We start from the raw sequence: 12,943 nt of genomic DNA on the forward strand, positions 1-12,943 counted from the left end.
TGCTTGGCCCTCTGAAACAAGACATTGTGCTTAAACAGGAATGGAAGCAAACTAAGCAGCCAGTTGGGGGTCTTTGCAACAAGAACCCACCGATTTAAACTTTTGACATATTATGACATGTCAAATGTTTTTAAAAATGATAAGTATCCTTCAAATTAATATGGGTTCATGAAGATCATAATTAAAAAAAAAGAGACAAATAAGCTTTTTTCTTTAGGAAAAACCAAACACTTAGTTCTATTTTGTAGCACTTTAATACACAAATGTAATATATACAAATTTACATAAGGTCGGCTGCTGGTCAGTTTGTAGAGTATTCTTCAAAACTACAATTGTTGCTGATGTACATGTCCTAGGAAGCACCACTGGATGTCTAGTCAATTAGACAGTCAATGATGTAAATGTAAGATCTCTGAGCATCTTGGGAAATGTAATTCAGCAACAAATTCATGGAAAAAAAGGTCAATGAAAAATTGACCATTTGTAAGTCTGATTTCACACAGAAATCATGTGGAATTACAGCATACAGCAATGGAAAACCGATCATCTCGGATCTCTATCTGTGACATAGGGTATTGTTTCCTTTACAATGCACTCTATCAGGAAGCACCCGTGCGCATGTTTTTTGATGCTGCCAACATTGCTCTTACTTTAGCCATTAGATCCTGGAAAGAAAACAAACAAATATTAAGCATTACTTGAATCGCATCAGTGAACTACAGAAAGGACATTTCCGTACAGATGTACACGGTGCATTACTTGAAACAATCAGTCTGAACAATTCCCCATGCAGCAATTGACAAACAATGTTTTACACTTCTACTTAAACTGCTAATATAATTTAACTGCATAATCCGGGTGTCAAATGACCCAGGCAGCTACTTTGCATTGTGTTCTATTTTAGGTTATTACATTTGTTATATTGTGTCTGCCAGCTTGTTCTTTATGTTTTTGAATGAATGCCAGGAAAAATCTGTAAAAGAGGCAGCACATGCACCACCATAAGCATAAAAACCTTTGTTAGAGAATTATCTGACATAAGCGCATAATGGAGAGTAATATACAAACAATGCTAAATCATTCATGACATAGACATTAGAACTAAAACCTCAAACCTGAGCTAAAAGAGTCATTCAGTAAATAATAGAACTATAACAAAATATACACCCACATTGTAAACAAAGCAAAATAACTTCAAATAAAATATCTTAAAAGGGGATATCTGGGCTTGATAAAAATGTACTGTTACCTATCTATATATAACAGAATTTTAGGAAAATGTCTCCCACCCACCTTCTAATCCCTTACATTTCCAGTGCCATCGACCTTTGGTCATCATCCAGTCTCAGTTGCCAAAGTCTGAAGTTGTGATATGTCATATTGATACATGACCTCTTAGAGAGGTCAGTGGTTGGCATTTAGCACCTACAGAATCTGGCAGGTATTGTGATGCACTAGCACCAGAACTACAGGTGGTTAGAAGATGAACATGAACTATTTTCTTAAGACTTCTATTTAAAGACATATACAAATCTCTTAGCTGGCCGGGGAGTGATATCTCAATACTTGTTTTTAATGACCATGACGCTAGGTGAATGTGTTATTCGAGTCAGATAATGAAACATGTTCTGTTTTTCTAATCTGTTTCTATTTTATGATTGTACAGTAATGTTTATATTTTATTTTTTAATATATTACTATGAGGGCAGCAAATCTGCCTTTGCTGTTTTAAACAACATTTCGTGATATGTTTTGCAGCAAGCCACAGACAAAGAATAGGGCCTGGAGATGTCCATTGTGTCTGGGATAGGTAAGCATGCTCTGCGACTTGTGCAATGGTCATTCTATAAGGGAGGGGCGGCTGAGTTTCTATTGTTTTCTTTATCTACTGGTGTCACCTTTCATTGTAATGCTATACTGATCACTTTCTACCAGCTTCCTCCTTATCATAGACAAAACAGGTAGTCTCCGCTTAGTTTAAGGCTTCTTGGCCAAAATGAAAACTGCAAGATTTCAGAATTTTAAGATATTGATAATAAAAATAGTAAATTAGAAAAAGCATTACCATAAAAACTTGATTTAAACAAATCATTTTCTGATAACACATTCCTGGGGGTCTCCTCACTACAGTGCCTCTGTTATTAGGACAAGTCTACATTTTTCTAATGGTCTGACACTTACAAGGAAGTTACCTGTAAAAGGTAGTACAGCAGAGACCGCGTACTTACTCCAGGAGTACATATAATTAGCATCCCATTTTTTCACAGGGAGCATAGTCTTGCCTACAAGATTCCCTCCACCAATTGGCAATCCAGAGACATTTGTGAATACATGTCAATCACTAAAACAGCTGAGAATCACACAAGATTATGCTCAGCAGGCTCTTATTGCATATTTTAAAGAGTTTGTCCCCATTGTACTAATAAGTGGGAGCATGTTCACTTAGTGTTTGATCAGTGCAGCCTCGTATAGCGGCGGATCTCGGCACGGCTGGCTGATGTGTAATTACTCCTTTCATTTAACCTATGGCCTGCGCTGACATTACCAATTAGGGTTCTGATTTGTTCTGGTGAACCCAACAATGGAGAGGCAGCTTAGTAGATCCGGATAATTAAAGAGATTTCACACAGCAATTACCGCTCATTACCAACAAGTGAAAGCTGAACCGGGGAGGGTAACCCTTTCTTTGCTGGTGCTCTGCATGGATGACTCTAGATTAGAAAAATTTTCTTAAATGCTCACCGTATCCTTTGCCTAGAAAACATCTGCTAAAGATGAGATTTTCTTTGTCGCAAGCTGCGCTGTTCACAATATACGGAGGAATTATGTTCCACTTAAAGAGCTCTCACATTAGTAGAAAGTATTAATGGAGGTTAACAGAATGTTCACCGATGCCAAATTGAAGATACTATGTATGAATTGGAGTCAAGTGCATTCGTCATAAATTACCTGAGTTATTTTGGTTTGTACAGAGGATACAATTTCTGACGCAATGTGTCCATCTTTGTCCTGGGACCTTTCCCTGCAAACACAAAAGGCATTATTACATTACTTCACATTATTTAGATCAGCCATTTAGATTAATAATTCAAAACATATGGTGGAAGCATTTAGCTGTAAGACTAAAAATCACCAGTAATTCCCTGGCTCATATTCTTCAATCAGTTAAAAATTCTATTCAGCTATTTCAAAGTCATAAATGTTTCTAGGACAGATGGGTGACTATACTATCTACGCAACATTTCTGTGCTTCTGAAAGGCAAACATACTTACATACCAATATTGTAGTCAGCATTTTATAGGACAGGAGCTAAACAGATACAGTTTAGTTGGAAACATTCTAGATCAGGGGTCTCAAACTCCCGTCCCGCGGGCCATTTGCGGCCCGCGGAACGAAAGTTTGTGGCCCGCGCCAGGTATGTAGTGAAGAAAACTGTGTCTTGAAGCAGTTCTGTGTCCTGAGCAGTGCCTGCACACGCCCCCCCCCCATCAACCAATCACAGTGTCTCAGCACTTTCCTCAGCTATTCGGGACACAGAACGCTTCAAGACACAGTTTTCTTCACTACTCCAGAGAGGAGAAACGCAGTGCAGGACAGGTAAGGTTGTCTATGTGAGTGGGTGTGTGTCTGTCTGTGTGTGTGCATGTGTGTGTCTGTGTGTGTGTGTGCGCACGCATGTCTGGGTGTCTGTCTGCATGTGTGTGTGCGCATGTGTGGGTGTCTGTCTGCATGTGTGTGTGTGTGTGTGTGCGCAAGTGTGGGTGTGTGTGCATGTGTGTGCGGGTCTGTCTATGTGTGTGTATCTGTCTGTCTATGTGTGTGTGTGTGTGTGTGTGTGCGCATGTGTGGGTGTCTGCTTGTGTGTGTGTGTGTGCATGTGTGGGTGTCTGCTTGTGTGTGTGTGCATGTGTGGGTGTCTGCTTGTGTGTGTGTCTGCCTGTGTGTGCATGTGTGGGTGTCTGTGTGCATGTGTGTGTCTGCCTGTGTGTGCATGTGTGGATGTCTGTATGCTTGTGTGTGGGTGTCTGTATGCTTGTGTGTGTGTGTGTCTGCATGTGTGTGTGTGTCTGTCTATGTGTGTGCATGTGTGTGTGTGTGTGTGTGCGCATATGTGTGTGTGTGTCTGCCTGTCTGTGTGTGCATGTGTGAGTGTGTCTGTATGCTTGTGTGTGTGTCTGCATGCGTGTGTGTGTGTCTGTCTATGTGGGTGTGCATGTGTGTGTGTATGTGTGTCTCTGTCTGTGTGCATGTGTGTCTGTCTATCTATGTGTGTGTGCATGTGTGTGTGTCTATGTGCATATGTGTGCGTGTCTGTCTGTCTATGTGGGTGTGCATGTCTGTCTGTCTATGTGGGTGTGCATGTGTGTGTGTGTATGTGTGTCTGTCTGTGTGTGTGTGTGTGTGTGCGCATATGTGTGTGTGCATGTGTGTGTCTGTCTGTCTATGTGTGTGTGCATGTGTGGGTGTCTGTGTGTGAGTCGGGGGGAAGGGGAGTAATCGACAATGCTGCCTACCTAAGGCGGGGAACCTGCCGCCTACCTAAGGCGGGGAACCTGCCGCCTACCTAAGGCGGGGAACCTGCCGCCTACCTAAGGCGGGGAACCTGCCGCCTACCTAAGGCGGGGAACCTGCCGCCTACCTAAGGCGGGGAACCTGCCGCCTACCTAAGGCGGGGAACCTGCCGCCTACCTAAGGCGGGGAACCTGCCGCCTACCTAAGGCGGGGAACCTGCCGCCTACCTAAGGCGGGGAACCTGCCGCCTACCTAAGGCGGGGAACCTGCCGCCTACCTAAGGCGGGGAACCTGCCGCCTACCTAAGGCGGGGAACCTGCCGCCTACCTAAGGCGGGGAACCTGCCGCCTACCTAAGGCGGGGAACCTGCCGCCTACCTAAGGCGGGGAACCTGCCGCCTACCTAAGGCGGGGAACCTGCCGCCTACCTAAGGCGGGGAACCTGCCGCCTACCTAAGGCGGGGAACCTGCCGCCTACCTAAGGCGGGGAACCTGCCGCCTACCTAAGGCGGGGAACCTGCCGCCTACCTAAGGCGGGGAACCTGCCGCCTACCTAAGGCGGGGAACCTGCCGCCTACCTAAGGCGGGGAACCTGCCGCCTACCTAAGGCGGGGAACCTGCCGCCTACCTAAGGCGGGGAACCTGCCGCCTACCTAAGGCGGGGAACCTGCCGCCTACCTAAGGCGGGGAACCTGCCGCCTACCTAAGGCGGGGAACCTGCCGCCTACCTAAGGCGGGGAACCTGCCGCCTACCTAAGGCGGGGAACCTGCCGCCTACCTAAGGCGGGGAACCTGCCGCCTACCTAAGGCGGGGAACCTGCCGCCTACCTAAGGCGGGGAACCTGCCGCCTACCTAAGGCGGGGAACCTGCCGCCTACCTAAGGCGGGGAACCTGCCGCCTACCTAAGGCGGGGAACCTGCCGCCTACCTAAGGCGGGGAACCTGCCGCCTACCTAAGGCGGGGAACCTGCCGCCTACCTAAGGCGGGGAACCTGCCGCCTACCTAAGGCGGGGAACCTGCCGCCTACCTAAGGCGGGGAACCTGCCGCCTACCTAAGGCGGGGAACCTGCCGCCTACCTAAGGCGGGGAACCTGCCGCCTACCTAAGGCGGGGAACCTGCCGCCTACCTAAGGCGGGGAACCTGCCGCCTACCTAAGGCGGGGAACCTGCCGCCTACCTAAGGTGGGGAACCTGCCGCTCACCTAATGTGGGGGAACCCCCAGAAGTAGCACCCCCATAACCTCTCAGCTCATGCTATTACCACACAGGGTAGGGGGAATGGGGGGGTTGCTGGTGGATGATAGGGGTGCTACTGCTGGTGGAGGGTGTTGCTGGTGGATGATGAGGGGCGTATGATGAGGGCATTATATGTAATGGGTGCATGCGGCCCAGCCTCACCCAGCTGCTACCTCCAGTGGCCCCCGAATAATTTGAGTTTGAGGTCCCTGTTCTAGATTAACTAGTCAATTATTCATATAAATCTCTGCTTGTTCTGGGAGAGTCAAGTGGGTGATTGACAACCTGTAATGAGTACATATAAAAAGAGCTGTCAATCACTGAACAGGACTGCCCACTTTACTACCTAGCATAGAATGGGCAGAGATATATATGTGCTGCATTTATCTAAGAAATCTTGCTCTGTATTGATTTACCATGATCCTATACCTGTGTGCACCTGCTACTGATTGAACACTCTGGATATGCTGCTTCTGAGATATTTATACACTGCTCAAAAAAATAAAGGGAACACTAAGATAACACATCCTAGATCTGAATGAATGAACTAATCATTGAAATACTTTCGTCTCAACATAGTTGAATGTGCTGACAACAAAATCACACAAAAATTATCAATGGAAATCAAATTTATCAACCCATGGAGGTCTGGATATGGAGTCACACTCAAAATCAAAGTAGAAAACCACACTACAGGCTGATCCAACTTTGATGTAATGTCCTTAAAACAAGTCAAAATGATGCTCAGTAGTGTGTGTGGCCTCCACGTGCCCGTATAACCTCCCTACAATACCTGGGCATGCTACTGATGAGGTGGTGGATGGTCTCCTGAGGGATCTCCTCCCACACCTGGACTAAAGCATCCGCCAACTCCTGAACATTCTGTGGTGCAAGGTGGCGTTGGTGGTTGGAGCGAGACATGATGTCCCAGATGTGCCCAATCGGATTCAGGTCTGGGGAACGGGCCAGCTAGTCCATAGCATCAATGCCTTTCTCTTGAAGGAATTGCTGACACACTCCAGCCACATGAAGGCTATCATTGTCTTGCATTAGCAGGAACCCAGGGCCAACCGCACCAGAATATGGTCTCACAAGGGGTCTGAAGATCTCATCTCAGTACCTAATGGCAGTCAGGCTACCCTCTGGCAAGCATATGGAGGGCTGTGTGGCCCCCCCCAACGAAATGCCACCCCACACTATTACTGACCCACCAGCAAACCAGTCATGCTGGAGGATGTTGCAGGCAGCAGAACGTTCTCCACGGCATCTCCAGACTCTGTCACGTCTGTAACATGTGCTTAGTGTGAACCTGCTTTCATCTGAGAAGAGCACAGGGCGCCTGTGGCAAATTTGCCAATCTTGGTGTTCTCTGGCAATTGCCAAACATTCTGCTCGGTGTTGGGCTGTAAGCACAACCCCCACCTGTGGACATCGGGCCCTCATACCACCCTCATGGAGTCTGTTCCTGACCGTTTGAGTGGACACATGCACATTTGTGGCCTGCTGGAAATCATTTTGCAGGGCTCTGGCAGTGCTCCTCCTTGCACAAAGGCAGAGGTAGAGGTCCTGCTGCTGGGTTGTAGCCCTCCTACGGCTTCCTCCATGTCTCCTGATGTACTGGCCTGTCTTCTGGTAGCGCCTCCATGCTCTTGACACTACGCTGACAGATTCAGCAAACCTTCATACCACAGCTCGCATTGATGTGTCATCCTGGATAAGCTGCACTACCTGAGCCACTTGTGTGGGTTGTAGACTCCATCTCATGCTACCACTAGAGTGAAAGCCCCGTCAGCCTTCAAAAGTGACCAAAACATCAGCTAGGAAGCATGGGAACTGAGAAGTGGTCTGTGGTCACCACCTGCAGAACCACTCCTTTATTGGGGGGTGTTTTGCTAATTTCCACCTGTTGTCTGTTCCATTTGCACAACAGCATGTGAAATTCATTGTTGCTTCCTGAGTGGACAGTGTGATTTCACAGAAGTGTCATTGACTTGGAGTTACATTGTGTTGTTTAAGTGTTCCCTTTATTTTTTTTGAGCAATATATATATATCTATATATAGCTTCATGCAGACTGGACTAGAGTTTGAAATTGACAGGGTCCTTTTAATAGCATGTTTACCAACTTAAAAGTGATTGAAATAGAGGAAGTGCATGCAGTAATGTTTAAGTGTTGACGGCAACACTGAAATATATCCTTTCAAATGTCTTCTCTACATTGCTACTCCGTAAATAAGGTAAAATATTAGCATATTTCAAATACTATGGCTAATGGTGGGAAATGACAGACTTTTTAAAGAAACACGAATGCACCACTGTTGGTGAGGAAGTCAACAAATGAAGAAAATGGGCACATGAACTAAGTTACCTGTAACGCTCTTGACTAAATCCTCTGCTCTCCACAGGATAGATACTGGTCGAGTGTACTGAACCCTGTGCTTCTTGTCTGCTGGGTGAACGGGAACGAGATCTTTGTTTGGACTTTGATTCTGATCTGGGGTGTCTATTCCTCCCATTTCCATGTGGGCTCCTGCAAGAACACAATATTGTAGGCTATAAATATAATACATATCCATACCTAATAAGTGAAACTGATATGAAGCACACACACACACATTATTTATATATAGTGTGTGTAAAATAAGTCATTTAGTAAAATGTCATTTTTAGACTGAAGGAATTAGCTAATACACGTCATCGCTTATTTCTTGAGGAAATGAAAAAGAAATAAAGACAACCCACCACCATTCATTTTGCAGGTGTATTCCTAATCTGGTTCCTAGTGTGTGCATCAGTCTTGTCCCCCGTAATCTTTACCTTATAATATGTCAGGTCACAGGCAAACTCTGAACGGCTGACTAATATTTCTGTTAGTAACCATGGTCCAACATAGATCTTCCAGAAATTATGCAGTAAACCAAACTACTTAAAAGCTATTATACATCCAACAATTACAGCCACAAAGCATTAATTATTCAAATTATGTTCACAAAAATTAAATGGGCACTGTCATGAAGTAAAAAAATTGATATGTTGTAGTACTTAAGTACTACAACATATCTCTAATATACTTCTACTAGGGGTCGCCCTCCTAGTGGCCGAATGCATTCAGCAGTGACATCACTGAATTTCGACTCATTTCAGCCTGGCAATGAGTCGAAATTCAGGCACTGGTGTGCTCGCTCCCGCCTGTCAATCAAACAGGCAAGAGCGAGCACGCTGATAGCTGGGGCTGGCCTCGCGCACGGCCCCCCCCCCCCCCCCCCGTTACCCTGTCCGGAGGCAGCGCGAGCACTCATTGCCGCTCTGATCCTCCGGATGGGCAAGTCTGATCTGCAGTGCTATTGGCAGATCATCTATGCGCGCTCCCGACAGGAGCACTGCATAGACGATCTGAGGGCGGAAGCACTAAATCTGCTATATTAAGGCGATTTAAAAGTTTTTTTTAAAGCCAGGTAGGGGGTTACGGCTAGATTACTAATAGGTAGGGACATACTAGATTATATATTACTAGGTGGGAGCTACACTTTAAACTATACATCAAAGAAATTATGACCTTCAATGTATTCAAAATGATGGAGCGGGGCAGATACCTGGGGGAGGGGTATTGGTTGTGCAGTCTAGAGAATCAGATGTATTTTTCAAACCACCAACAACCCGTCTTCTGAGCCAAGAGCAGATTCAGCTTAGTGTTCATGTTTCATGTGCCTGCCTTAGTTTAGATTATACTCACACCTACACAAGTTTAGGTACTGGAGCACTGCTGATCGTAAGAACATAAAACTGCTAAACCACTGGGAAAAGCAGCTCAAACTGTGTTTAATAGTGTTCTGCTGGATGGCCTAGTCAGTAGCTATTTAACACATGGAGATGTGGTTCGCAAGGGAGATTTCATTTATCATGTTTTCAGGAGAAATAAATTAAGTCATTTTACAGTGCTTTTTTATGCAGTGCATGTAGGAAATTTATTGAAGGTTTTACATGCCAAAAACAAACAACCTCTAGTTTGTTGGATCATATTAACGGCAGATTACACACTGTAAAAGCGGGAAGAAATGGAGCGTCTTTCGGGCACATCTGCCCATCAATAATTAAATGTAAACATTTTAGATGGGATGGTGCCTAGATAGGAGCATAAAAATGGAGCCAGCTGTATCCTAAATATGCGGAATGGCAGAGAAGTATACAATAGTGTCTCTGGCTTAGGATTTATTTCTGACTGGCTAAAGAATCAGAGGCAGACCTAGAGGTATTTTGTTTTTTGTTTGTTTCATATAACTTAAAGGGGTACTCCAGAGGAAATATTTTTTTGTTAAATCAACTGGTGCCAGAAAGTTAACCAGATTTGTAAATTATTTATATTTAAATGGGCACTGACATCAACTTTTTTTTTTTTATATGTTGTACTAGTACATATGTACTACAACATATCTCTAATATACTTTTTTTTTTTTTTTTTTTTTTATTAAAATGTTTAAATTAACGTTTGAAAACCTGCCACTAGGGGTCTCCCTCCTAGTGGCCGGCTGCAGGCTGGCATGACATCACGCATGAATTTGGACTGATGCTGGCCGGGCATCGGTCCTTTTTCATTCAGCCTGTGCTCGCTCCCTGCCTGTCAATCAGACAGGCAGGGAGCGAGCGCATTGGCTCCCTGGCCTCAGATGCCGGCCACTCCTCCCACACCATGCCACTGATGCTGCTGGACTCTGCAGTTTGTATGTATGGGGATCAGGGTTTGAACACGGGGGTTGCGGGGAGAGCGGGGCTTGGGGTTTCAACACAGGGGTTGCGGGGATTCAACATGGGGGGGGGGGGGGGGGTTTAGCGCCGGAGGGAATAGGGTAGCGCCGCGCCCATGGCCCTAACTTATTGTTTTCAACAAAGGTGCCTCCAGCTGTTTCCCCACTACAACTCCTAGCATGCCCTGACAGCCAATAGATGTCAGGGCAAGCTGGGAGTTGTAGTGGTGAAACAGCTGGAGGAACACTGTATAGATGAACTAAGGGCAGAAGTGTCGGCCCCAGCAGGCATCAGTGACGTCTGCCTGCTGGGGAAGTCTGCCTGGTAGTGAGCACACTACCAGGCACACAAAAAGACCTTAATATAGTTAAAAAAAATAATAATTAAAGCAGGGAGGGGGTTAGGGATAGATGGGCAATAGGCAGGGACAGAAAAAAAAAATAGGATGGTGGGAGCTACCCTTTAAAAAACTTGTTCCTTCCAGTACTTCGCTGCTGTATACTACAGAGGAAGTTCTTTTCTTTTTTAATTTCTTTCCAGTTTGACCACGGTGCTCTCTACTGACACTTCTGTCTAGGTCAGGAACTGCCTGGAGCAGGAAAGGTTTGCTATGGGGATTTTCTCCTGCTCTGAACAGTTTCTGACACAGACAGAGGTGTCAGCAGAGAGCACTGTGATCAGACAGAAAAGAAGTTCTTGTGGAGTAATTTACAAATCTGTTTAACCTTCTGGCATCAGTTGATAAAAAAAAAAATGTTTTCCACAGGAGTACCCCTTTAATCTCATTGATTGTATGAGGCATTGAAGCATTTTTCAACTAGCCCATAAATACACATATACATATATATATATACATATACATACACACACACACACACACACACACACACACACACACACACACGAATATATTAGAGAATGCATTACTACTTTTTAAATGTTCTGCTTGCTCTAGGTGAATGAAAGTATTGAGTACATCTAGTGGCCGAAAACCTCACCTTATATCTGTCAAATGAACACTGTACAGGCGATCTTTCTAGCCCTACAATCTGCAGTCAGTAAAGCCGCCTTGGGGTATGTGTATTATGTGCAATGCAGCACCTGTTTTCTCTGATCAGCACGCATGGCCGTGTCATGAAGCTCCCATTGATCCATTGATTTCAAAGTTTTTAAAGTGGAAGGTCGAGAAAAATTGTTACCCGTTTCTTCATTTTCAACATTGTACCGTGTCTCCCATTGAAATCAATGTTTTTTTTCCAGTTGTACCAGTGTAAATATAGGCAAGTTTCACACAAGTGTAGATGATTTTGCCTATATTAAAGCCAAGTCTCTTGGCCATACAGTGGGCTTGCAAGCCTGAACATACAGCATTAGAAGGATTTATGACCCCATGATCAGGCCCAGACACATGGTCATAATATGCTTCCATATTACTGTGATGATGCTAGACTGTGAATGGCCCTGTACAACAAGGCCAAAACTTACTCTCTACCTCAGCAAGATCTATACCAATCCAGGCTACATATAGATTGTCTTTGTGGTTCTCTTTGCCTAACCGGATATGGCTATAAAACTTGATACTGTTAAAGTGGAGACCACTTTAACTATGTAAATAATAAATTTAGGCTCTGCCTTGCTTTCATCTGACACTTTGCCTGTGAATGTAATGTTGAAATAAAGCTATCTACTGCGCTGTGTTTATGACATTTTCTTGGTTCACATTTGCAGACTGTCTGCACAAGTTGTTGCTGCTCTCAAATGATATGTAGTTCTGAAGGACGTTTAAATCTTACCTCTATCTTTCTGTAAAGGGAACAGTCATAGATAGCAACTTAACTCGAGCCATGAGATGTAATGAATGAAGACAATGACTTATATGGTCCCCTGATGCACATTTATGGTTTTGTACCCTAAAATATCAACAGTCTGTCATCCAAAAGTGCAGCACTACTTTTACTGTTCTGTTCAGCAGAACAGCAGCACAAATATGTAAATCTAAGAGATTGGACCATCCTGTGAAGGATCTCCTACACCAGTGCTCTTCAACCTGCGGACCTCCAGATGTTGCAAAACTACAATTCCCAGCATGCCCGGACAGCCGTTGGCTGTCCGGCCATGCTGGGAGTTGTAGTTTTGCAACATCTGGAGGTCTGCAGGTTGGAGACCACTGTGCTACACGACTGGTATTCAGGTCAATCCTCTCATGTTGTAATTCATGTAGCTCGTGTGAAATAATAATAAATAATCTAAAAAGGGCATACTGCATCGTGACTTCTACCATGATGATGTCCTGTTGATCCGCAGCTGGCACAGGTGCCAATCTAGTGAATACCCACTAACCAAGCTGGAAACTCAAATGAAAAGACGGGTTGTTTTACAGAAATTACATCCCTAGAAACCAACTCTTGTCCTCATCAAAAAGCAGAATTCACATTAAAAAAGTCCCCCATCA

The 12,943-nt window shown here is 44.8% G+C and overlaps 1 protein-coding gene across 3 annotated transcripts in view; it reads right to left on the reverse strand.

Moving 5' to 3' along the window:
* Positions 1-226: 226 nt before the first annotated feature.
* The window catches only part of SFSWAP (splicing factor SWAP), a 144,250-nt gene continuing 131,533 nt past the window's right edge, over positions 227-12,943 (reverse strand). For all 3 annotated transcript variants that reach the window (XM_056533188.1, XM_056533197.1, XM_056533204.1), the window contains 3 exons: positions 8,117-8,278; positions 2,950-3,022; positions 227-665 (listed from right to left, as the gene is read on the reverse strand). In XM_056533188.1, coding sequence (XP_056389163.1) covers positions 600-665; positions 2,950-3,022; positions 8,117-8,278 — 301 coding nt within the window. In that variant the 3' untranslated portion in view covers positions 227-599. The remainder of the gene's footprint in view (positions 666-2,949; positions 3,023-8,116; positions 8,279-12,943) is intronic.

This window comes from Hyla sarda, chromosome 1 (assembly GCF_029499605.1).
Source record: "Hyla sarda isolate aHylSar1 chromosome 1, aHylSar1.hap1, whole genome shotgun sequence".
NCBI classification, from domain to species: Eukaryota; Metazoa; Chordata; class Amphibia; order Anura; family Hylidae; genus Hyla; species Hyla sarda.